This window comes from Diceros bicornis, chromosome 15 (assembly GCF_020826845.1).
Source record: "Diceros bicornis minor isolate mBicDic1 chromosome 15, mDicBic1.mat.cur, whole genome shotgun sequence".
NCBI classification, from domain to species: domain Eukaryota; kingdom Metazoa; phylum Chordata; class Mammalia; order Perissodactyla; family Rhinocerotidae; genus Diceros; species Diceros bicornis.
The window spans coordinates 59,298,183-59,325,109 of record NC_080754.1 but is presented as its reverse complement, the minus strand read 5'-3'; the positions used below and the strand labels follow the sequence as shown (position 1 = coordinate 59,325,109).

The 26,927-nt window shown below is 39.4% G+C and overlaps 1 protein-coding gene across 3 annotated transcripts; it reads right to left on the bottom strand.

The window, feature by feature from the left end:
• SPTSSB (serine palmitoyltransferase small subunit B) lies at nt 1-26,927 on the bottom strand. Of its 3 annotated transcripts, XM_058556423.1 has the most exons (4): nt 26,332-26,927; nt 16,794-16,884; nt 10,568-11,101; nt 1-1,067 (listed from the first exon to the last, which is right to left on the bottom strand). In XM_058556423.1, the coding sequence occupies exon 4, from the start codon at nt 1,033-1,035 to the stop codon at nt 805-807; it is 231 nt and encodes a 76-aa protein (XP_058412406.1). In that variant the 5' UTR covers nt 1,036-1,067; nt 10,568-11,101; nt 16,794-16,884; nt 26,332-26,927; the 3' UTR covers nt 1-804. The 3 variants fall into 3 exon arrangements, with proteins under 3 accessions (XP_058412406.1, XP_058412403.1, XP_058412404.1); XM_058556420.1 differs by lacking the exon at nt 10,568-11,101 and having other exon boundaries at nt 26,332-26,926; XM_058556421.1 differs by lacking the exons at nt 10,568-11,101; nt 16,794-16,884 and having other exon boundaries at nt 26,332-26,926.

Sequence of the window (26,927 nt, the reverse complement as noted above, 5' to 3'; positions counted from 1 at the left end):
CACCGAGTGAACGCACGGAAAGAAAGCAGTTTCTTTTCTCTTTTTCCCCCAGCATCATGCAAGGCAAGACAGCATCACAAGTCACAATATCTGAATTTACTTACTTTGATTATATTTTGTTTCTTACACTTAAAAATTATTTTGTATTATAATACTTACTGGGTTATCTAAAATCAACATTGTTGATTTTAAACTATTATAAAGCCAGACTTTTAGAGGCATTTAAAACAATTCCTTAACCATGTCTGAAAGGAGATAATTGCCTCCAGCCTATTCTTTAGTACTTGAAGTAAAAGAAGTTTAGGTATCAGTAATTTACTAGAAAATAAGACTTTAGGGGGCCCATATAATTTATTCACATCTTTTTACATATTGTAAACAAGGATAGGATACTTTTGACAGTAGCCTATGAACAAATTTTAAAAAATATATCCCTTACAATAGAATAGGTACCAAGGGAGCATTTTAATTACGATTCTGGTAGGTCTCTTATGAGCCTACTTTCCAGAAAAACTTTATATGAAATTTCCTGATTAAAAAAAAACTAAAGTCATAGATTTAAGTTGAGAGAATATGGTATGTGAGGTAAGGTCATGGTAATATCTATGGTCTGATGCACAATGTAGCATGTACAAAAGAACCTAAAGAGACATCTATCTCAAATTTCAGGCAAGATATAAGAGTGCATAGAGAAGAGAGAGCTTTTCAGATCAGATAGTTAAAGAAGACACAGTATTCACCTAAATCAGTAAGTTGTAAGCAACATATACATATGCAGTGCCAATCCACAGAATGCAAACAAGATCAATTAGAAATTGTACTGTGATAGCCACATATTTTGGAGAAAAATTCCCAAGCCAGGCGAATGTGGATTGGGATAAAAACATAGGCGGTGTACACCACCATAGCAAAAATGGTTAGTAAGATGGTATTGAACATGGATTGCTCCCAGGGCTCCAAGACAGCACAGCAGCTAATGATTTGGTATTGATAGTAGAGCCAGGAGAAATAGTCCTTCACACGCCTGAAATCCATGGTTGGCTCCTTCAAGCTGCAGAAAGTTTGTCCTGTTAAAGAAGGTAATAGATTAGAAGAAAAATCAAATAAGGAAGTGAACACAGACTCTTCTTAGATTTTCATGATCTCAGCATATTAAAACCTTTCAAAGAATGTTAACGATACTTGAATGGACTATTAATGTGAATATTATATAGAATTAATAAATAATATATTAATCATAGGAATTAATAATATTTCCACCACTACTACTAATTTATTACTAGAATTAATAGCAACATTATTAATAACAGTAACATTTATCTAAAAATGATAATTGCTAGTAATAACTCTAGTGATAATATCTAAAAACTGAGGCTGACCACATTTTCTTTATCCACGTATACACTGAGATAAAAGTGAATTTTCTATTTCCTACAACATATATTCTGGAAGATTTAAAGCGTGATGTACAGAAAAGTGTTAATATAGTAAGCCTGAGGCTACTTTCTTTATAAGGGCCTGCCTGCAAGTTTGGCCCTTGGCTGGCATCTGGAAACTTGGCTTTTGGAATGTTCTCTCCATTCCCTAATGGATAAGAATGAGTTACTATGCCTAGACTATGCAAACACTATAATTTATCGTGAACACCTGCTTTTTTCTAGGAGTCTGGAATTTTGGTAATTGCCAGGCAAAGGGTGACCAGCCCTAATAAAAAGCCTGCTGCCATGGGCTTCCCTGGGCAGAAACATTGCACATGCATCACTGCACTTTTTGCTGGTAGAGAAAGGAGCATGCTTGATGTATCTACTCATGGGAGGGAGAGAGCATCGGAAGCCTGTAAATGGATTTCCTCAGACTCCACCTCTGTCTTTCTTCCTTGATGATCCTGTTATATGTATATCCTTTTGCTGTAATAAACCTAAGCTGTGAGCACAAATATATGTTGAGTCCCGTGAGTCTTTCTAGTGAGTCACTGAACATGTGGGTGATCTTGGGGACCTCCAAAACAAATGAGAAGCCCAAAGTGTTCCTGTGGATGGTCATTTGGTTTTTGGGTAGATAACTTATGAAAACCAGACAAAAAAGTTTTGTTTTGAAAACCATACAAATGTTTTGTTGGCCTCAGATAGGACCATAGTTATAACCACATGTAAAACTTCCTAGAAAGAAGAGCATCTGTCAATTCTTAAAGATTCTTGGGAAGATTTTGCAGACTTTCATAGACATGATGGGTGTCTATAAGGATATAAACTGACCTGTGCCTGTTCTGCTTACTCCTAAGAACATAATGGTGCCACATCATCTAAGTCCACTTTGATAACTTTTTCTGTTCAAATCACAGTTAAGTTTTTTTGAAGATCATTTCTATCTTCTGACCTGAAAATGTCTCTCTTTTCTTTTATTCTCTTTTGAGTAAAAGCAAGATGTTTTTGCTCCATAAGACTGTGGACCCCTCAGGCTATGGGGAGATCCATGATCCTAACGCCTTGCACAAAGATGGTCATCAGTAAATACTTGCTGAATGAATGAGTCAATGAATGAATGACAAGTAACCAACTTAAATAATTATGTACTGATCAACAGAGTCCCAACCTAAGTAGGATGCGGTTAACTATTGTTGACTTTCAACAGCGTGGCTTTGTTAATAAGTAACTCTTTCTGATAAGGATAATTTCCACAAAAACTTAAAATGGAAAGTCTTTGTGTTACCAGGTCTTGATTTTCTGTAATAATGGCCAAGATAATCCAAATAAATAGATAACACAAACTGAAGTTGTTTTACTTTCCTATGAAAAGAAAAGTCAGCCTCCCTTCTTTCCTAGAAGCTAGAGTGGGAACTAAGTAATTGGATTTACATGCCTTTCCTGGTAGGTGGACCTCGGTGAGAAGTTATCTCCAACATTCTTTTTTCATTCCTAGCTCTGGTTGTAGAGAAAGAGCAAAGGCCAATAGGGTAAGGTCTTGGAGGAAATGATGACAGAAGGAGAAATAGTTTCAGTGAGTGATATTATCCAGGAAACCAAGATTTTCCACTGATAGGCCGAAACAGAGTAAATTAGAAGTTATCACTATTTGAGCTTTTAGGCTGTCCCACTAGACAACTGTATATTTCAAACTAAACTTAATTTTAAAAATCTCATTTTTAAATTTAAAACTGCTACCCACCTTTGCTTCCTCTTAATTACCTAGACAGAGTTTGGGGCAGGGCCAGGTAACTGATCAGAAGCGTGAGGGTCCATTCATCAGGTATTAAGTTCCAGGCTGTCCTGGGTGAAGGAGGGAGAAAGATGGCTCAGACAGACACAGACTCTCCCCTTAGGAAGGGTGGTCCAGTTGGGGAAACAGGTAGCAATCAAATAACATATACAAATGTTTAACTATCAAGTACATTATGCCCTAAAGGAAAAAGCAGTACATAAGGGGCTGTAGGAAACCTGATCCAGTCTGAGCATGCCTCTGAGGAAGAGATATTTGAGATGGGATCCAAGGGATGATCCAAGTCAAACAGATAAGGTGTGTTGTCAGGTGGGGAGAATGGCCATGACAGAGGGGTCAACTGTGTATGCAGAAGTTAGAGGTGGGAAGGAGCCTCATAGGTGGCCCAAGGAGGCAGGGAAAGGAGCACAGAGATCTGGGGAGGGAGGCTGGGAGTATGAGAAAACTGAGGAGGAGGGAATGGCCAGAGTGAGGCCAAGCACTCAGGGCCTAGCTGGATAGGCTAGGCCAGGTATTTTGTCTTTGTCTTGTGAGTGATGGGGCTCCAAGGGTTTTTAACAGGGGAATGCTGTGGTGGGTTTGAAAGGATGAGGCTCTAAGCTCATAGGGACATGCTGCCTTCCCTGCCTTCCAAAGCCCAGTTGAAATGGTTTTGAATACCAATTTTTTCAGAAAATCTAGGCCTCTGCTCTCCCATGAGTGTCACTCAATCAGAATCAACCTGAAAATCTGTTTAAAATATTCTTAACACTCTTTTCACTTTTATAAATAAGATAAATGACTCACTTAGAAATATCATTGACTTTTTCTCTATACATTTGGCTTTTAAAAATGCACTAAATAATTGCCTGGACATTGCTTTCTGTTCTGAAATTAAATTTCCTGCTTGAGCACTCCCAGTGGACACCTTGATTGCAGCCTTGTGAGAGACCCTGAGCCAAAGGCACTCAACAAAGTTGTGCCCAGATTCCTGAGCCATAGAAACTGAGATAGTCAATGTTCACTGTTTTAAGCTGGAAAAGTAAGTCAATCAGTCAAGGAAACGACAGATCTAAAGCATACAACATGCTTTACACGAAGGTGGACACCTGGTAAGACCTTGGTCACAGACTGCTAATGATTTGAAGAATTAAGATTAAAAAATTGTTTTCTTGCCAGTTTCTACAGTCCCCTGAATCACTTCCCAGCCCTCTCAGTAGCTAGTTCCGACACATAAAAAGTGCTCTTATTCTCACCCCTCACTTCAGTCTCAAGAAGTCTAAGAATCAGTCAATAAAAAACATTGATTTCTCTCCTTTCTTTGATTCTCTTTTCCCTTACTGATGAAAAGCAATTTTAAGGATTGTTTATTCATTGTTTCTTATTATGAAAAGGTGAGAAGAGAGAGAGTTGGTTATTACTGGTAAACCATCTGCTACAACCTATTGTTAGAATATGCACTATGTTTAGGTTCTGGATGTGCTTGGGTAATATATTTCTACTTCCGTTTGAGTCCATTTTTTAATCTCCTAGGGGACTACATGCAGGATTACTTTTAAAAAACCACTCTAGACAATTTAAGATGAGTAATGTGGGTAGGAGAATTCATTCACTCATTAAACAAATACATTTTGAGTACTACTCTGTGGTTTCTTCTGAATAGTAATGGCTTCAGAAGGAATCTGTCCCCAAACAGCACTGCAGAGAGGAGATGTTCTTCTAAGCAGCAGCAAACTGGACCATGTAACAAACACGTAGTGAATGAGGGGCCAGGAATGAGCACTAAAGGGGAGGAAAGGATGTGGAAAGATGCTAAGACGGAAGCTAGCAGAAGAGGCTGAATTTGGGGAAATAAGATGACAGAAATGCCATGACATTAATTATCTATAGGTAACCTAGAACTAGATGACAGCAAACATATTAAGGTCTTAATTTTTCACAGTGAAATTTGAAATTAATTTGCCTACTTCCTTAAAGACCTAATGCCATACCCCAGCACAGCTAAACAAAGAACTTAAAATGTTTGCTTTATTTAAGCACACCATTAATCTCTTTGTTTTAAGTTATGTGTTTTTAAAACATGATTTCGTGTATATGGAGGGAGTAGTTTACTTGTGTCTTTTTTAAAAAATTTTCCCTCTAAACTTGATGATTTTGAAAACCCTCTTAGATCTTTAATGAGGTTGTGCATTCAAAGGTGGCATTGCCTAGGCTGATAGTGGTATGTCTTCAGGGGCACAGTGGCCTGGATGGGTATGACTCTAACAGCTGAAGCTGTGTGGTGATTCCGTCGGGCAGAGCCTGGAGCCCCTGTGGAACACAAAGATTTGAAGCCCCCTGTAAGAAGTGGAGGGGGGGGGGCAGAGATCAGCACTGTTACCTGGAGGAATGGATTGTGAAGCCTGAGGAAAGGCTTTCTCTGGGCCATTGTTTTAAAAACTGATAAAGTCTCTTTCTGTAGGAGGACCAGTGTAGGACATTCTAAGATGCCTAATTGATTTGATTTTTCAGAGTTCTCTAGTAATAATAACAAAACAATTTATGTTTTCATAGGATTATTTGTAGTTTAGAAAGTGCTTTTATTGCATTTACATAATGCAGAGCATGGTTTTGGGACTAAAGATACACATTGGTTCAAGTTCTGATTCCTCCACTTACCGGCTGTGTGACCTTGGCCCAGTTACTTACTTGTTCTGGGCCTCAATTTCGTCACCTGTAAAGTGGAGATAATAATCCCTACTGTTTAGGGTTGCTGTGAGGATTAGCAGAAATTGCTTGAAGATTAGCAAGCAAAGAATCAATTCAAGAGATTTGCATATGGAGGAAGTACATAGATAGGAAGATAGAATCTAACCTCTCTCCCTTCCTTTTATTTATTGAAAATAAGTATTGACATGCTGGTAATTGCACTAGGAACTGGAGATTCCATGGTGACTAAGACAGTCATGGCCATTGCCCTCAAGGATTATAATTCAACTGAGTGTATTCTACCAATATACATTTTAGGTAATATTTACCATATGTATTAGGTAGCTAAAGCAGAATCTTAGAATGTTAGTGGCTGGATAGACTGTAGAGATCTCCCAGACCAAATCACTCATTTTAAAGAAAAAGACCAAGCCTATGGGGCTAACATTGAATTGATATTAAATTGGTTGACATTAAATTGGTTTGTTAAACCGAATTGAAGTGACTGGACCAGGTGGGGAATACCTTGTGTTTTACGAATGGACGATGAATGAAAGAAGTAGAAATTCCAATGGAGGTTTTCTATCGTCTTCAAAGACTCAAAGTTGAGCAAGGACAATGGAATCAGGTGTGTAGGATATCTGGAAGGTCTCAGCCCCACCCTCTCTGTTTCCCCAGACTCTACTCTTCCCTCACTCAAGACTCTTTCCTGAAACCCCACAGTTCAGATTCTTCTCTAGCCAAATGAAGGCCTGAATGCCTGTTTATTGCAGATATTACTGGGAACTGGCAAAAGCTAACGTTCCTGTCAGTAATATACATCTTAGCATGGATAAAAGACCAAAAGCAGTGTTTCTCCAGGTTGAGGGGAGGAAGAAGGAGAAGGATTATGAGAGTCTTGGGAACCAGAGGGAGAGACTGAATCCTAAAGGGAATCCAGTGAATGAGTAGGGACTCACGAGTAGGGAGACTGGAAAATAGTAAGGACTTGGAAGTCTCCTCAGAAGTTATCTCATAATTGATTGGAGGATAAGTGACTATTTTTTTATTTCAGAATGTCATTGCCCTTTTATCAACAGGTAATGATTTCTTCTCTCACTAGATTTGTGTACAGCAGGGAAGGAGATAAAGTTTCATCTCCTCTCCCAGAATGAGAGGGAGAAGACTTGGGACTTATGATCCACATGACTCAGGGGCAGGACTTAGTTCTGGCCTGAACAAAGAAGAAAGTTAGAATAAATAGACCACGTGTTCACATGAACCCACATGTATGAGTCACGAAACCAGAGCGCTGAGGGGAACCTTGCAGGGAAGTCACACAAGTAGAGGTTGGGCTGGTTCAGGAAGCTCTGTGCTGCTGTTTCTGTCCACGGCAACAGGAGCGGTGGAAAGTTAGGCAACTACAATGAAAGATGAGTGGTAGGTGATTTGGTGGGGTGGAATTTACCTCAGGAAAACTGCAGAAAATTTGATCCTGCAGCCCTCCTCTGCCTAAAGAAAGTACTGCAAATTACTGGATTTCTTAGTAAGGGATTTCCCTTTCTAAACCTTAGCTAAAAATGAATCTTCCTTCCTGGGGAAAAAAACCCTAACACATTTTGGTTTAAATTTACTTTAAAACATCAGAATCTGGGCCTGAAGAGAAAAGTTAGAAGGACCTGCAATTGATTTTGGGTTAACTCTTTCTCAACTTATTTTGGAATTCTACATCAATCACTCAGCTTTTTTTTGTGCTTCATGTTTGGAACCTGAAAAGCTGAGAAGTGAAAAAAGTGTCCTGCCTGCTGCAGAGAGAGATGCTGTATCTAAAAAGAGACTGTGTCTGTGTTCAGAATTAGCTTTCTTTGGAAAGAACTCAATATGACTTACTCAAGTTCAAGCCTGCCTTCATTCAAAACAGGAGCAGAGTGATTACCTTCCAAAGAGGATGGTATTGAAAGGGGGATAAAAAAGAGTAAATTTACAGTGGAGAAGACTGATAAGCACTACCTCAGCCAGCTGATCAAGGCAAACATCAACAGTGATAAATCATGTTGATAGTATGAATCCACGATATCACGGCATGAAAATGACACTTCACCTCTGTGGTCTTTCTCCCAATAACCAGTAACCATAGGCTAATCACGAGAAAAAACATCAGACAAATTCCAACAGAGGAGCATTCTACAAAATACCTGACCAGTACGCCTTAAAACTCTCAAGGTCATCAGAAAAAAGCAAAGTGAAAAACTGTCACAGCCCAGAGGAGCCTAAGGAAACATGACAGCTAAATGTAATGCCTTATCCTGGTGGAATCCTGGCACAGAAAAAGGGTATTAGGTAAAAACTGAGGAAATCTGAGTAAAGTATTAGCTTTAATTAATAATAGTGTATCAATATTGGCTCATTAATTTTAACACGTGTCATACTAGTGTAATGTTAATGGGGGAAACTGGGTGCAGGGTATGTGGGAACTCTCTATACTATCCTCTCAATTTTTCTGTATGTTTAAAACTGTTCTAAACAATAACATCTATTAAAAATTTTCGAAGGCAACAAAATAATTAGGAAAGTCTTGAAAGGCCCTGAGTTATCCCTATTCCAAACTCCAGTGAACTTAGCTTATGCTGTTCTGCCCTTCAGGAAAACTCTTGCACATAACTCTGAACACAGTTAAATAATACCCATCCATAAAAGCTTGGCTTTCAAACATTTTAAAACACAATAGAGAGGACAAGTACATTTTACATTGTGATCCAGCCATATAACTGAAACAAACATCTCTCAAAATCATACTCTGTGGTGGTACGTGTTGATATTTTCTTTTCTGTTCTGTTCTATTTGATTCAATTAAATTCTACTGTATTCTTTGTTATTCTCTTCTCTCATTAAAAAACACCACAATTGTGAGCTACCACCTTGATTTCTTAACTTGCAAATTGCAACCTGCAGTTGGAAAAACCCTACTTTAAGGCTTAAGTGCCAGCTTCTCTATGATGTCTCTGCACTGTTCAATATGGAGGCCACTAGTCACACGTGGCTCATGGCTACCATACTGGACAGAATGGATATAGAATATTTCCATCAATGCAGAAAATTTTATTGGGCAGTGCTGTGTACTCTCTCCATTTCTTGCTTGGACTAATGAAATAGCCCACCAACTTGTTTCCTTTCACCTTACAATCTTCCATGCTGCTGCTGGAATTAACTTTCTAAAATTACAGATTCATTTCACTGCTTGAAACCTTCAATGGCTCTCCATTTCCTGTGAAATGAAACATTCATTTAAGGCCCTTCACGGTGTGATTTCTCGACCTCTCCAGCATCATCTCTGAACTCTCCTCCTAAATGCCATTCACTCTTAAATTTCCACGTTTTTGTTCATCTTCTTTTCTTTTCTAGAAATGTCCTTGTGCCCCTTCTCTTCTAGATAAAATTCTATTTACTTTCAAGACCTAGGTCCTATATTCTTTCTTCTATGAAACGTTCTCAAGAGACCATCCCTTCCAAGGAAAAGAAATTGCTTTCTTTTATGTGATACCACTGCAGCAACGTTTCAGCACTTACGTTGTATTATAATTAGCCATGTACAATCTCTTTCCTTACTAGACTATGAGGTCTTTGAATACTGGGAATATGCTGCAGTCATCTCTTTATCCCCAGTGCCTGGAATGTGGGATACTTGTTTGCTGGCTGGTGAGCTGGTTGGCTGGCTGGCTAACTGACTGGATTGTAAGGTTGTTGAGGGCAGGGAGCACACTTGTATTTATTTAATAATTCCATAGCACAATGTGTGGCACATAAAAGGTACTTATGAATTCTCATTGTCTGCTTTCAGGCAATGAGTTTTAGACAGATTGTTTTCTGCAAATTCAGTACAATCTGTCTTTTTGTAGGATGGAAGGGAACTAGTACTAAAATTTTTTTTAATATAACAAATGCTTTTTAATTTTCTCATACTGTTAAAAGTTCATGGACTCTGTGGGGAATAAAAAACACTTGTGAAGTGGTTTTAAATCTCATTAAAATGGCTTTTACAATGCTTACTCTAGGTAAATAATAATTTAAGATTGATAGGTAGAAAAGTGGTTCTAATGGAAAAAATTCCAGGATGGGAACATCTGGAGACCTGAATTCTATTGCAACTTTTTTCTTTTCTTTGCTTTTCTTTGCTTTGCTTTTCTCTTCTCTTTACTCTTTTCTTCTTTTAAATTCATTCACTCATTCATTCATTTCACTTGGTGTCCCTGGGCAAGTTCCAAAGGTGTGTCACAGCTTCTCTGTGTAAAATGAAGATAATTGATAATTGCCTCTAAGTCTGTCTCATGGATGTGGTAAGGAGTGGAGGCATAGGTTGTGAGCTCTTTAGAAGTAATTGTAATAGTCATAGTAATAGTAGTGTTTATTATTGTTCCTTGTGGATTGGCACAACTTTCAACTATTTGCAGGATTTTACTAAATTATAGAGTCAAAGAGTCTTTGTGGAATATTCTATAATGATTACCTCAACAATGGGGTGCTTTGTATATTTTGTAGGAAAAAAACCTCAGCCCTTATTTATGTTTGCTAGTTGAATTGCCTAGTACATTAAAAAATAATAATAAAACAATGCATGTATACAGCTGTTAGCACAAACCGCTACTTGAAAGGCATTGCAATCTCTAAACAAATTTTCAAATGTGTCTTGGACATGGCCACCACATACCATTGTGTGGGCTGTGCACTGCACAACCTTATGTGATGGTTCTTGTCTTGGGGACCTAATCACAAGCTGCTTCTTTATGTGAACACCATTTGATTCCCAAAGATACAAAGTTCGTATGATTAATGGCAAAACCTCATACTGTGTCCATGTAAGAATCGGGCATGACATGACAGTAGTTTCTTGGCTTCCCAGTTTCCAGATATCTTGCACTAGGTTTTCTGTGAGTGACTCCAGTGTTTTCTGTGCCCCACAGAAAGTTCCATCCTTGCTTAATATTTTCCTGGGAATTTCCTTTCCATCTTAGAATACTCTCCAGCCATCCTTTGGCAAGCAATTCCTCATGCTGGTACCAGGGTGAATATTAGAAGTCAGACCAGAAGTGATGGATTTGGAGTCCAAGTCTTTAGAGGGAGCTAAAAAAATCAACTTAAAAGTTTGTGATGAATCAAAGCCAGAGAAGAAAACCAAACAACCACAGGGCAATTAAGGAACTTTCTTTACACTTTCATGAATTATTGGACAATTCGACAGACTCTGCAGACAGGAAGAAACAAACAGTTGTAAGTCAAAGCATGCTTTTAGGCAACTAAGTTACTCTAACTTTTATAATCTTGTACTTAGAAATGAATTACTGAAATAATGTCCTAAAAGGAAAAAATTCTGACTGACAATTTAGCCAAGTTGTTGGTACAGTGTCAGTTTGAGTTATACACAAGAGCAGTGTTTTTGTGGCTATCTGAACCAACCTTATTGCCTCCAAGTTTCACCAACGCTAACAAAGGCAGAAAAACAGAGATCATGTATTTCCAGCCCAACTATCAACTGAGGCCACTGGGCAACACGGCGTGTGTGGAGTAACTGTAATTTTAAAGCAGTCCTTGTTTTTTGGCATTTTCTGACAGACTCCAGAGGGATTTATGAATGAAAGACTTCTGGCTGGGAAAGAAAATTTGGAATTTGACTTTAACAGAAAATTTCATAAAAATTTAGGAAACACTAAGTTCAGATTAGATCAATCTCAATGTTGTATGTCTATCAAAAAGAAGATATACATTTTAAAACTAAAAAAGAGCAGCAAGTACGTTAATGTTGAGTAGATCTTATGAATAGGAAGAGAAATTTGTAACAGGGGGATAATATACCTTGTCTTCTGCCTGGTGTCTTTCATTTACTCACAGGGAAACAGGGCAAGTACCCCTGTTTGTTTCTGCTAATATCGGAGTGGAGAGTAGGGCTTCTGGGCCAGGTTTCTAACTACAATGTCATTTCTTAGGATGAGCCTCTTGATTACTATTTTATTTAAAAAAGGAAACCCTGTTATCCTATATGAAGGAAAGAGAAAATAATATAGCTTCTGGGGAGCAACACTAACAGTGGCCTTAAAGTCATTAATAAAATCCTTTTTAAAAAGTCATTAAATATACACACATGTTAAAGCAGCATTATTCACAATAGCCAAAAGACGGAAGCAACCCAAATGTCCATCGACTGATGATTGGATATACAAAATGTAGTACATACACACAATGGAATACTATTCATCCTTAAAAATAAGGAAATTCTGACACGTGCTACAACATGGATGAATCTTGAGGACATTATGCTAAGAGAAATAAGCTAGTCACAGAAAGACAAATACTGTGTGATTCCACTTATATGAGATATATAAAGTAGTCAAATGCAGAGGCAAGGCAGAATGGTGGTGATCAGGGGCTGGAGGAAGGGGGAAATTGGGAGTTGTTCAATGGGTATAGAGTTTCAGTTTTGCAAGATGTAAACATTCTGGAGACTGGTTGCACAACAATGTGAATATACTTAACAGTACTGAACTGTACATTTAAAAATGGTTAAGATGGTAAATTTTTATGTTAGGTATATTTTACTGCAATTAAAATTTTTTAAATATCAATGATTAACTCTAAAAATTCTGAAGGACTGAAATTTAAAAATATACTTTAAAATGCCCTGAATAATATTTTTAAAAAGTCATTGAGATTCTCAATTTGTAGAGGGGCATTACTAGTCTAGCAAAATCACATAGATGTACCATCCAAAGCTGACTAAAGAAATAACCCCAAAAGGTCTTCAAATAATAATTATGGCATTCCAGTTGGGGTTCCCTTCTTGGTTTCAGGATATAAGAGGAAAATTAGAGACTGCCAACCTACAAAGAACCTTCTGAGAGGAGGATTGACCTGTTTAGGTTTATTCTTGGCATCAGTGAAATTCTAGTAGCTTAATCTCCTATAGTACTTGTGGGAATTATAAATTCTATGATATATGCACCTGTTTTTGACAAAGATGTGAAATAAGGGGTTCATAAGATCCCAATACCCAGAGCACTTAAAGGAGAATAAGAGTGGAAAGTTGCTGAAACTACTTTTCTTTTTTTTTTAAATAATTTTATTTATTTATTTATTTATTCCCCCAAAGCCCCAGTAGATAGCTGTGTGTCATAGTTGCACATCCTTCTAGTTGCTGTATGTGGGATGCGGCCTCAGCATGGCCGGAGAAGCGGTGCGTCGGTGCGCGCCCGGGGTCTGAACCCCGGGCTGCCAGCAGCAGAGCACGCGCACTTAACCGCTAAGCCACGGGGCCGGCCCTGAAACTACTTTTCTACTATCATTACAAATCCATTTCCTGGCAATGGTATTCCATGCACATCATTACACTTCTGCCTTTCTCTTTTCTTTCCAAGCTCTTGGCCATCAAACCCACAATTTGGTAAAGGAACTACCTGCTTACTGCTTGTTTCTAAGGACTCGGTTTTCTTAGGAGCTGGAAGCCTGACCATGAAAAATTAAGCCTTTATTTCATTCTTACCTGTCGTCATTATATTTGATGTGTCTTCAGAAACAGAAGACATTTTTCCAAAGGACAATTTGAAGTCAAGGAAGCTGAGTTACTGCAATACTGATTTGTCAAAAGCATACCTGCTGAACATTTGTTCCCAGAGTTCTGCCAAGGGAAATCTGGTTGCAAAGGCAGCTGGTCAACCAAAGCTCTTTCAATAGTATTTTCTAATACTAATTTTCTGTTTTCTTTGCCAATTTTTTTGGTAACACTGAATAGATTTGCTCATAAAACTTTTTGTTTATTTTTCTGTCCTTCTTCCTCCTCTTCTTCCTCCTTCTTATTCTTCCGGCTTATTCTTTATTTCTTATGACACTGTCTAGAAACCTTCTGATAATGAGGTCAGGGTCTTTCTTATTTTGGTGACCAGCAACACTGAACTTTCATAGGTGTGATTTTTGTGACAACAGTAATATAGCCTGTTGCTTTTTCATTGCCCTCAACTGACCTGCTTCTGTATCTCAGTGATTACTGCTTTTAGGGAAATGAGTGGAGAGCTAGGTTGACTCCAGGGGGCATGGAGATACACACAGCGTTGTTGAGGTGCTCTCTGCCAATCCCCAGATCAAGCAACATTTCCCTACTGGGCTGGTTAGCATTCTAGGTCAGCTAGTTTCTGGGGTGGGAAGTAGAGGGAGAAGGAGGACGTGAGAAGGGAAAGGCAGGAGTTTAGAGAGTTATGTCAAAACATGTTGTTGCTTTTAGGCAATTAAATTACTCTAAGTAGATTTTGTAATTTTGTACTTAGAAGTGAGTTACTTAAATGATATACTAAAAGAAAAAGGTCTCACTGACATTTTAGCCAAGTGGATTTCTCACTCTCTTGGGAAGAACAGTGTGGACATATTACTGCTGGCTTCATTCTCTTTCACCTGCTTCAAAGTGCGTGTCTGCCTGCATGCTTCTAGCGAAAAGTGGAGAAACGCTGAGCTCCAAGTTTGTTCTTTTAAATGGGTAGCAATTGTTTGTTTCATAAGAACTTTGTTGATTCTCACATAAATGTGGAGAAGGCTAATGGCAACTGGGCATATTAAGAAAAATATTTTTAACCAACAGATTTTGTAAACAATTTACCTATAGGCCTAAACTGGGTGAGATGAAATATTCTTTTCTCTCTTTGAATAAATGTGGGCTTGTTTGTCAAGAATACCAGAGAGAATCTCCCAAGACATAAAAATATTCGGATTAAGATATTGTGGTGGGTTGAATGGCGGCCCCCCAAAAGATACGTCCACGTCCTGGAACCTGTGAATGTGACCTTATTGGGGAAAAGGGTGTCTGTAGATGTAATTAAGTTACAGATCTTGGCAAGAGATCATCCTGGATTACCCATGTCTGTCCTAAATCCAATGACAAGTGACCTCAGGAGAGACACAGAGAGGAAGGCCGTGCAAAGATAGAGGCAGAGGCTGGAGGTATGTAGCCATAAACCAAAAAACACCTGCAGCCACCAGAAGCTGGAAGAGGCAAGGGAGGATTTTCCCCTAGAGCCGTTGGAGGGAGCACAGCCCTGCTGACACTTTGATTTCAGATTTCTAGCCTCCAGAACTATCTAAGAATAAATTTCTCTTGTTTGAAGCCACCAATGTTGTGGTACTTTGGTATAGCAGCCCTAGGAAACAAATTCAGATTTCTTCCTTGAAAACACTAGAATGTTAAAATGTAGAAGTCTCTTCAGGTAACAGAAACAGCATTTAAGTACCACTGTGGCAGGCACTTGCTAGATGCTTAACTTGAATGATTCTTATTTTAAAGATGAAGAAACCGAGGCCCTATGGAGGTGACCATGTGGGGAGCTGGGTGAGAATCCTGCTGAGAGGCAGCATGGTGAGTGATTATGAGCCCTGGCTCTGGATCCCGTCTGGGTTTGCTCCTGGCTAAGCTACTCAACCAGTGACTCAATTTCCTCAACTGGAAAATAGGAATGATAATAGAACTTCATTCATTTGATTCTAGAAAGATTAAAAAGTGTCAAGTATTTAGAATAATACATAGGAAGGTCTAAATGAATGTTCACTGTCATGATTACTACACACTACGCTAATAGACTAATACACCATTGCTGAGGCTATGAATACCAGGCAAAGAATACAAGAGAATGAGACCATTTTTAAGGCAGAAGATGTGAACTTTATCAGTTATTAAATTAGAAGCCACTTTTAGAGAGCTTATTCTTCAGAATGTTTATCCAGTTCTGGTGTGGCTGTCATAAAGGAGATAAAATATATATCACCTCATTTCAAAGAGGAGGAAACCGAGGCTGTTAAGTTTTTGTACCTTGCTTACTGTCAGGAGCCAAGGAGGAAACAATGCTGGGGTGAGTCCTAGGACTCCCTCACTCCAGTGGGCTCTCCCTCTCACCCCGGACTGCCTCCTAGAACACTGCTCCAGGGTGCTAAGGGTCCAACAAGTATCTTTGAATTAGTAATTAAATCAAGCCTCGTTATCAGTAACTTGAAAGTAATATTGGAGCCTCCCCAACTATTTTGAAATGAAGACATTGTTGCCAACTGTTTCAGAACCATAAATCTCTTAAAACGTTGTAGCAAAAGGGAAGGATAAAGAAACAATCATTCAGAAGATAAATCTATTTCTTTTGGTTCACACCTCCTACTCTTTTTTCCACTTACTGTAGATTTAATAAAAGTGGGCAGGCAGCTAGTGGTCATCTACGTTTCTTTCATTTTGCTATTTCCTTTTCTTTCTTTCTTGGGAAAAAAAAAAAAGAAACAAAGAAAATGAATGTCCTGTGATGAACACTGACCATCCTCATTTTCATTGTTAACATTTTTGAAAGAAAATGTTTTCATTTTATCACATTTCTCTCTTAATTTGTCCTATCTGGTTAATTAAATTCTTATTAAAACATTTACTTCTCTCTTGTATCAAAGGTCTTCCAGGATAAGATGCTGCTCCGTTTAAATAAAGTATGAAGGCTGCCGAAACAGAAGCAGCCTTTAACCAGCAGACCATACATAAGGTAGCAGCTGATGCTCTGCAGTCCTGACGTGGCACAGGTACTGGGATTGGCCAGAGGTTCTTAACCTGGAACTGGGTGGGGGTGTGGGGCATCAATGAACCCATTGAAACGTTTGCAAATTTTACATAAACATTTTTCTGCATAGACTTTAAAGGATCCTGTAATGTGTGTAAGCTAAGCACCACTGTTTCAAGGCCTTATTACTAAAGCTAATTGCTACATTTTACTCCTTTGTAACATCTTAAATGCCATTATAATACCAAGTACATAATAAATGTTTGTTGGTTGCTTAAGTGAGAACCAGAAGCTTCATCTTGTTAAAGATGTCATCTTCTAATCAAAAGGGTCAGATTTCTAAAAGCGTGACTCCATGATATAATCAGAAGAATTTACCTGCCTACGAGGGTCCAGGTCTGAGTTTTCGTCCTTGATCCTCCACGGAATGATCCTATGTGAATTACTTATCACTAGGGGGCTGTTTCATCTGTGAAATAAAGATCTGAATTAAATAAACCCAAAGATTCCCTCAAACTTTAAAACGATTCTGTTACACGTAAAAGATTATTAAACCTCTTAGATGGAAGATCTCCCACAAAATTCTAGAATGTATTATAAAAACACAGCATGACAAGCTAGCCTTATTTTAAAAATTTTTAGAGATGGCTACAGTTTGAGGACATGCCATTGACTAGTGACTTCCCAATCTACTCTGAGGACTATAAGTGCCACATTACCATCAATGGAAGGTTGAGGGGAGGCCCCAGCTGGGACAAAGGGACAGAGGCTAAGAGCCCTCCACCTTGCTTCTCAGAGGAGTCTGTTTGTAGAAAATATTTCTTGGTTTTAATTAGTCTCTGTTGATATGCATGGGGGATTAAAAAAAAGGAAAGAGAGATTAAGTTAATCACTGTATTTAAAAATCTGTCTTTGAAAAAGCACTGGAAACAAAGTCAGAAGCCCTAAGGCTTGTTTCCTATTGTGTCATTTATTAGCTGTGTCACATCAGGCAAGTCAGATAGTCTTTCTGAATCTTTGTCCTCACATATAGAATGATGATAGTATCTTATTCACAGCGTAGTTGTAAGAATTAAACGAAATAATGTTTGGGAAAGTGTTCTGTAATTGGTGAAGCATCATAAAGATGGTCAGTGGGTCTTGTGTGCTGAGCCCCAGCGCTCTGCCTTTTGTCCTGACCATTGTAGCATCTTTGTCCATCTGAATTAAGTCATAGAAAGTATGGGTGACCAAATCTGCAGATGTACCCAAGTTGTAGGGTAGAGTTATAAAAGATTTAGCAGATTACAGTGTTCCAAGAACAACTGATGATAAAACTTCAGGGGAAACATAAAGTCTTATCTTCAGTTCAAAAAGTCAATTGTCCAAGGGTAAGATGGGGAAAATGTGGCCTACGATCAGTTCAAGTAAAAAAGACCAAGGAATTTTACTTCAAGTTCATTATGAGCCAACAGTCTTGTGAAATGGTTGGCAAATAAATAAATAAGTGATCCAATCATCTTAGTCCATTTGCGCTGTTATAACAAAATACCACAGACTGGGTAGCTTATAAACAACAGAAATTTGTTTCTCGCAGTTCTGGAGACTGGAAGTCCAAGATCAAGGAGCCAGCATGAAGTCTCCATCGTCATGACCTAATGATCTCCCAGAGGCCCCACCTCCTAATACCACCACCTTTGGGGGTTAGGATTCAACATATGAATTTTGGGGAGACATGTAACATCAATATTCTTATATATTTATAGAAGTACTGTGCCACAGATGAGAAAAGGGGGCTATAGCTCTGTGCTTTGATTAGCATCCTTCTTCTAGCTGTTAAAAATGGTCACTCCAGCAAGTTGAGCACATCCATAGGAAGCTAGATAGAGAAAGTCTGGCAGGTTTCCAGTGGGAAACGTTGTGAGAAGATTTTGGGGGAGGAATGAGTCATGGAGCTCTTAAAAGATCTAAAAGGTTTTAAATGGTGTTACAGGTTGTCATGAGGGGAAGGTTTGGAATTGTTTTATTGTTCTCAGAGGTGACTCTCAGGAAAAACTTTAAACAATGGAGCTATCTAAAGGGGAAGGGGTTGCCTGGTTGAAGTAGTGAGAATTTCATTGGGGAAACTTCACGCAGAGGCTGGACAACACCTTCTCAGGGTTGTTATCAATCAGGAGGAAGGTTTTAAGAAGAGATTACTAAGATTCATCAAATCTAAGATCCTATTTCTACAGTAGAATTCAATATCCCACTGGAGAATGATTTGCTTCATTAATTTTTTTTTCCCAGTAATAAAAGAGTATCGGTTTTGAAATTGGTAAACTGGAGTATGCCATTGTGTGATATTCAGGATGTTGTTTAACCTTGTGAACATCAGTTGTGTCACCACTAACATGGAGATGAGTAATTATTTCTGCATTGTTGTGAAGATTACACAACACAACACCAGTAAAGGATGCTTAATGGTGGCTGGTCTTAGTAAGACCTCAAAGATGGTAACTTTTATCACAATTATTATGTATTCCTCTTATTTTCTACATGCATTTTTATTTCCTCTCCTAAGAGCTTCCTTTCAAGTGACTCTGTTGAATCTTTCAGAGACGTATGTTGTAACCCCATGAGTCCAGGAGAAAGAATTCATCCCAAAGTTCATGGGGGTACCATATCACCTATTTTGTGTTTGCATCAGTGTTTGTTTCCTCCTAAGTGGAGGAAACCTGTGGAACAACATTTTTGTCCTAAATTATAACCTGATTTTCCAGTCCATCAAAACCAGAACTAGGCCAACCTGATTGATTTTTTTCTTTGTTTAAAGTTATAGGCAATAAAACATCCTATTAAAAATTTAAGGACCGAGCTCTCCCTGTGGAGCAGATAAAGTATCTGCAGACTCGAGGAATAAAAAGAGTTGCTAACTGAAGTATTGGGGTCAGTTACATAGTCTTTCTTTTTTTTCTTTTTTTTTGTGAGGAAGATCAGCCCTGAGCTAACATCCGTGCCAATCCTCCTCTTTTTGCTGAGGAAGACCGGCTCTGAGCTAACATCTATTGCCAATCCTCCTTCTTTTTTTTCCCCCCTGAAGTCCCAGTAGATAGTTGTATGTCATAGCTGCACATCCTTCTGGTTGCTGTATGTGGGACGCGGCCTCAGCATGGCGGGAGAAGTGGTGCGTCGGTGCGCGCCCGGGATCCGAACCCGGGCCGCCAGTAGCGGAGCGCTCACACTTAACCGCTAAGCCACAGGGCCGGCCCTACATATTCTTTCTATGCCTAATTTTTTCTATCAATAAAGTGACTCTAAGCTAATTTTACTTAAAAAATACTCTTTAACGGATGAGTTAATAAAGGAGAAACAGTTTACTATTCTTAAAAGATAAAAAAACATGAGATTCCCCCATGGCTAGGGAAGAGGCCAAGTGAATTCTTGCTGATAGAAGCAGAGGGAAACATTAAAGTTAGCTTTCCATAGGCTGGTCACAGGTTGGAATTTCATCTCATTTAGAAGGAAATAGATAACTGCATATGAGGAGGCACTATGACAATTCTGACTAAAGGTCTTAAAGAGAGGATTATTTGATTTTCAAAAGAAAGATAATATAACAGGTTTAGATAAGACTTGACTTTAAATAAAATTTTTTTTTTCACTTTTCTTTCTTTTTCTGCATCAGTGAACATTTACTGATGCTTATTGGGCATGACATTCTATGAGGCACAAGTATGTTCCAGTACAGAGATGAACTGTACTTTGGCTATCTGTGGGGGGATGTGGGTGTGAGAGCAGTAGAGGTATTATTGGCCCAGAAAAGTTGCTTTGGATACGCCATCTTGAGCTTTTTTTCCTTCTTTCTTTTTCTAGTCCTTTTAATTTTCTTGTACAATATCCTACTTATATTCATTCCCAAATTCTCTTCTTAGTCTTTTCAAAGATCTTGAACACAAAGTGATAACTTTAGCTTGGAATTCCTAACTGACATCCTTTGATCTTATAATGGAGCTGAAAGGGCAGGGATGTAATATTCGAAACAGCAAACTGTCACCCAGGAAACTGCCATTCTGTATTGGTAATAATAGCAGATATTTATGGAGAAACTTATGTCCCAGAACTTTGCTAACCACTTTATATGTATAACCTTATGCAGTTCACTTAACACCACTATAATGGAGACACTATTTCTATACCCATTTTACAAATGAGGAAACTGAGTTATTGGGAAATTTACAAACTGACCCAAAGTCTCAGAGCTAAGGTAGAGCACATGCTCTTAACCACTCTGCCAGACTGCCTGGCCATGCAAAGAGCTCTGATCATAACCTGACAAATCATCCATCCATCCGTCCATCCACCCATCCGTCCACCCATCCATCCATCCAATTAAATACTCAGCAAGCATGTACTAGGGATATAAACTATGAGTAAGACAGACATGGTCACTCTCCTTAGGCCACTTTCTAGAGAGGAGGAGGGACAGTTCTGCAAGCATCCCCATCCATGTGATAAGTGCAATAACAGGGAAGTGTAGACTACTCTGGGGCATAGAAGGAGGCTCTAACCCAGTCTAGATGGGGGTGTCAGGACAAGCAGGTCAAAAGTTCTTGTCCTCATCACTGTGTGCTTCAACTATTTTGTTGCAAAAAGCATATAATGTAACCTGTAGAAAGAAAGGTCTTTGAAGCAAGGTCTTCCTCTGTGTTGTTCCCCCAGTGCTTGGCATATAGTGGCTACTCAGTTAAAATCTGTTGACCAAATGAATGGGAATTCTAATGCTCCATAGTAACTCCCTTGTGACAGGGAGTCTTTTGACTTATTTCTAACTTGACTCTGAACATTCTTAAAGATAAATGTTCCCTTTTGACTTTAAAAAATCAAGTTGCTGCTCCCTTTTAAGCCATTTTCTAAAAGCTCTATTCCAGGACAGCTGTCACACCCATTATATTTTACTAGAACAATGTATCCTCAGGTGTCTTTTAAACCAGGTGCCCCCTTTTTTCCAGTTGATCTGTGAGATTCCATGCTCTGTTCTGCAGTTTGAAAGATCTGTTCCCCCTTCACCTGGAAAATTGTCTTCCCCTCAACCTCTCTCTCACCCTCTCACTTTTCAAAATGTGTTAACTTTGGGGAAGCGGCTCTTAATTATTTATCACAGAATCCTCTGGCAGACTGCAAGAATCCAGGCCAAAGTGAGAGAGAGCAAGGCCAAAAGAAAACCGAACGCCTGGGCGAATGATTTCTCTCAACAAGAGCTTCTGTTATCATAAGGCGGTGTTCTATTTAGGTTGTCGTTCTTAGAGCAGGTATAGGTTACGTCTTCCTTGTGCCTGCTTGGAATGTGTTGGGGCTAACAGAATATTTTTCATAGTGAAACAGCAGCAAATCCAAGGTAGCAAAGTAATGCTGAGGGGAAGGGGAAACCAAAGTAAAGGGGAGGAGGAGGGATCTTGGAGCTGGTCATCCTTCTGGCCGATCCCAGAGTCACCGCGGCCAGGTCTGTGCATGACCTTTACATTATCTAATCACATAATTTTACTTCCTAGCCTGATGCCACAGTTCAAAATTGTATGTCATTCCTCCTTTCCCTGCTTAATTTTTCTCCAGAGACCTGAATTTTTCATACACTATATAATTCACCCATTATTATTTTTTTAATGTCTGATGTCCCCTCCAGAATTTAAGCTCCTCAAGGGCAGGAATTTTTGTCTGTTTTGTTTATTACTCATCCAGAGCCTACAATTGTCCTGGTACAGGGTAGATGCACAATAAGTATCTGTTGAATAAATGAATTATTGATCTCCATCAAAGCAATATTAATAAATAATAACTACAATCAAGTTTTTCCTACATGTATTTAATTTGTAGACAACTAGTTGGACATTTAAAATTATTTTATAGAAATATTATAATTGGACAAAATATGATAATAGGACCCCTACAAAAGCTTTGATGGTCAAAAACCACATGGAACCCATTTTCATCAGCACGGTATGCTTTGTGCTGGTAAGAATGGACAATCTTGGGGTTTCCTGACACTGGTAGACTTACTTGAATCCCTAAAGCTAAGGGTATGGTTTGGTTCAGTGTACTCATAACTGTCCCTGGCAACAAGCTCAGGTGCTGCTTACCACTCCCATGAAACTCGGAGACTCACTAATTTCATATTCCCATTTCTGGACAAAGCATTATTCCAGGGTTCCTAGTACCAGATCAGGCAGTTTATAGGAACTCAAAACATCAAAGATGAATAGATGTTACTAATTATTTGGGAGCTTCTCCTGTGTTTGAGATTGTTATAATCACAGGAGATACTTCTCAGCAAAGACATCTCAGCTTGCTCTAAGGACCGCAGTGGCTGCTCCAGCTCTTCCTTCCCCCAAGACTCCTACTGCCGGGGCCAATCTCGTGTAAGTGAAGCCTGGCTAATCTGAGTGGCAGACAAGTACGCTTTTGGCTGAGATTCAGGTAACCTCCCTCTCTCACCAGTGTGGCCTCTCTCAACAATTGGCCTGAAAAACTGATAAAGAACTGACTTATCTAGAAGCAGGAGGAACAAATGACCTCACTGGGCTTGGATTAATATAATGAGTGGGTGAGTCCAAGAAGATAAAGCATTACAAGCTAATTCTCTATAGGACTGCATTAATGACATTTGACTTGTTTCTTAACAGAGGAAAGCTTGAGCAGGTGTGTAAACATATGCAAATCACATAGCTGTATAACACCTGTGCCACTCTTAATTATTTCATGTATTTCAATATGGCCTTGGGAAAAAGCCTCATGTAAAGTCTTGGTCTAGAGGTACACGGGGATTCATGAACTCCAAGTTCTAAACCCATCTGTTCTTTTAATAACTTGGATAATTTATAAAAAACAGTTTTATTGGGATATAATTCACACACCATATAATTCACCCATTTAAAGTACACGTCAATGGTTTTTAGTATACTCACAGTTATGCAACCATTACCAGTCAATTTTAGACCATTTTCATCACCCCAAAAAGACACCTTGTACCTGTTAGCAGTCATTCCCCATTCCTCCCCAACTCCACCCTGCGACTCCAGCCATATGCAACCACTAATCTACTTTCTGTCTCTCTAGTTGTGCCTATTGTGGATATGTTGTATAAATGGAATCATGCACTATGTAGTCTTCTTTCACTTAGCATAATCTTTTCAATGTTCATCCATGTTGTAGCACATATCAGTACTTCATTCCTTTTTATTGCTGAATAATATTCCATTGTTCCAGTCCATATCACATTTTATCTATCCATTCATCAGCCAATGAACACTTGGGTTGTTTTCACTTTTTGGCTATTGCGAATAATGCTGCTGTGAACATTTCTGTGCAAGTGCTTACATGGACATACGTTCTCAATTCTCTTGGATATATTCCTAGGAGTGGAATGGCTAGGTTATATGGTAACTCTACGTTCAACTTTTTGAGGAGCTACCAAACTATCTTCCACAGCAACTCACCATTTTACATTCCCACCAGCAATATATGATGGTTCCAATTTCTCCACCTCCTCTCCAACAGTTGTTACTATCTGTCTTTTTGATTATAGCCATTTTGGTTGGTGTGAAGTGGTATCTTGTGGTTTTGCTCTTCATAATGACTAATGACTCTGTAAGCACCTTTTCATGTGTTGATTGGCCGTTTGTGCATCTTCTCTGGAGAAATGTCTATTCAAACCCCTTGCCCATTTTTAAATGGGTTATTTGTCTTTTAGTTGTTGAGTTCTTCTTTTGCCTTAAGAACGGAGGAAGAGAGCCTCAGACCTCTCACCTGCTCTTGCCTAGAAGAGGGCTTCTGCAACACAAAGCTGGGGTGGATGAAATGCTGATGGCCTGCTTTCCCAGGGATATACCACAGCGGTCGACTGGGCTCTGGGTTGAGAGGGAGCTCTGTGTCCTTGGCTGCACCCACCTAGAATGGAGCACCATCACACCCAGCTGGAGGGGATGGGAATGTGTGCTGTGGCTCAAATGCTACCAACTCTTGCTGTTCTTACTGAAATTTAGTAGATTGTCTTGAATAAAATTTTCTTCATTGTTGTATTTCCTCAGGACAATTTCCAGAGACTAAATAGTTGTTTATCTCTAATTTTCACCAGCTATTGTTGTTTTGCTAAGGAGTAGGTTCACAGAGCTCCTCACACCACCATTCTGGAAGCTGAGTCCATTTGGATGACTTTTTTTCTTTTTTGGTGAGAAAGATTGGCCCTGGGCTAACATCTGTGCCCATCTTCCTGTACTGTACATGGGACGCCGCCACAGCATGGCTTGATAAGCCGTGCATAGGTCCATGCCCAGGGTCCGAACCTGCAAACCCCCAGCCGCCAAAGCGGAGCACGCAAACTTAACCACTACACCACTGGCCGAGCCCCCCCTCCCCATTTGGATGATTTTTAATGAAGATTTCGTATCTTGTATACTCCGTGGTAAAATAGTTTATGCCCCCATAGTAGATATAGAACTACAAAGGATAGTTTTTACAAAAGTATTTGGAAATTTACAAACAGTGGATAAAGAAAACCAATTGAAGTTGACTACTGGTTGACTTTCAACTTCATATCCAGTCAAACCATTCTTAATTTATTGTTATTAAATAAATAGTTGTATAGAAATATTTGAATAATGAGGGTGACATGGCATTTCATATGAGAGTTTATTGTTGGTCTAGTAATCTATGTACAAAGCGATCACAGCCATTGAAACAGTCACATGATGCTTATTTTAAAAGCACAGGAATAATCCAGAGGTGAAAATCAAGTTATTAAAACCTCATTAAGTTTTTATGCATTAATCTAAAAAGTTCATGAGCAAAAATGACTACATATCTCAATTTTCAATTCAAAAGAATTACCACACCACAACGTCTTTTAGAAAAACAAAAGACCTGCCCAGGTAGCACAAGCCGTTAAGCGCGCGTGCTCCGCTGCGGCAGCCTGGGGTTTGCGAGTTGGGATCCCAGGGACGCACCGATGCGCCGCTTGTCGATCCATGCTGTGGCGGTGTCCCATACAAAGTAGAGGAAGATGGGCATGGATGTTAGTCCAGGGCCAGTCTTCCTCAGCAAAAAAAAAAGAGGATTGGCAGATGTTAGCTCAGGGCCAATCTTCCTCACAAAAAAGAAAAACAACTTTTCCTACTTCCCTGATGCATTTATTCGTAGTTTTAGGGCTAAAATTTACATTTAACAATTCTTCAAATTCTTTATTTGATCATGGGCTGGGCTCATATGTTAATTGCCAACCAGTTGAATGTCGCCTTAGTTGAAACAGATCTAGAATCTCTGCTCATATCTAAAACCCTTCTCTAACCATTCTTCCACATCCCCACCCCCACAGCAAAATTAACTATACCTTTGTCCTTGGGTTTAGAAGTCTGGTTACTTATAAATGATCACTTAAGCATCTCTGAGAAAATATGTACTGCTTAATAATCACGAGAAAATGTAAAAATTCCTTGTTGGAAATTCTTCACTCTTTGGGCAGTTGACTTGTGTGTATTATTGCCTGAAGTAGCTTATGGGCAAAAAGTATTGTATAAGAGCATGAAACTAGATAAAGATGAATATTTAAGAATGAAACCAAGCACCTCCCAATGATATTTCCCTCAATAGTTGTTACACAAAGTTATTACACAATAGTTACTACACAATGATAAATAATGAAAGCAATTAAAGTAATTTTCTCTTCTTTAGGCTGGGAAAGTCTCAAAAATAAAGTTTGGCTTCTGTTGAGTCACACATCTTACTTCCTAACATAGTTAAAGGCAAATGGAAAAACCCATTCAATTCTTAAAATGTTAATGCAGTTAAATAATAAACTGATAAATTGTTTTAAATCTTAGTATTATTTTTTTCCCTTATAAAGACAGGAACTCTATCTTACCAAAGCTACTTTACGGTTCAAGCAGGTATTTTGGAAGATGCTTACCTCTCGGTTGGGTGTATCTTCCTGCGGCTTAGGTGAGCAGCGGCGCTTTGGCTCCTCCCCAGCTGCTGCGAGCTTCCCACTGCGCTGGGCACCCGGGAGCCTCCCGGAGTTAGGTGTTCGGCCCCGCCCTCTGCACTAGTGCTAAAACTCCAATTCTGCCAGACTGATTCCGGTGATTAATTATTGACAAAAGGAAAACACTCCCACGCCAACTTGTGTCCAAGCGCACTGCTCCCAGCGACTGCTTGCAGAAGAGAATGCCGGCTGCACCACTCCCCTCCCCCCTTGCTCTATGGTCCCAACTTCCCACACGCTGCCACTCTCAGTCCTGGGCGATCAGGCTCGTCCTCGGAGGAATGCAGCCCAGCGACTTCTACATTTTTAAATTTGGTTTTCTGCAGCTCGTTAGCACTTCTTCGGGGACCAGCCTCTCAGGAGGGGGCGCTTTCCGGATGCAGGGAAAGCCGGGGCTCCGAGAGCAACGGAGGAGGCTAAGGCGTCGCTGTCACCTCCGGCTGCTGCAGTAAAACCCCGAGCCGCGGCGGGGATGGGGAGGAGGGGATAGGGAGGCGCCCTCCCCCTCGCTGGGGCTGGAG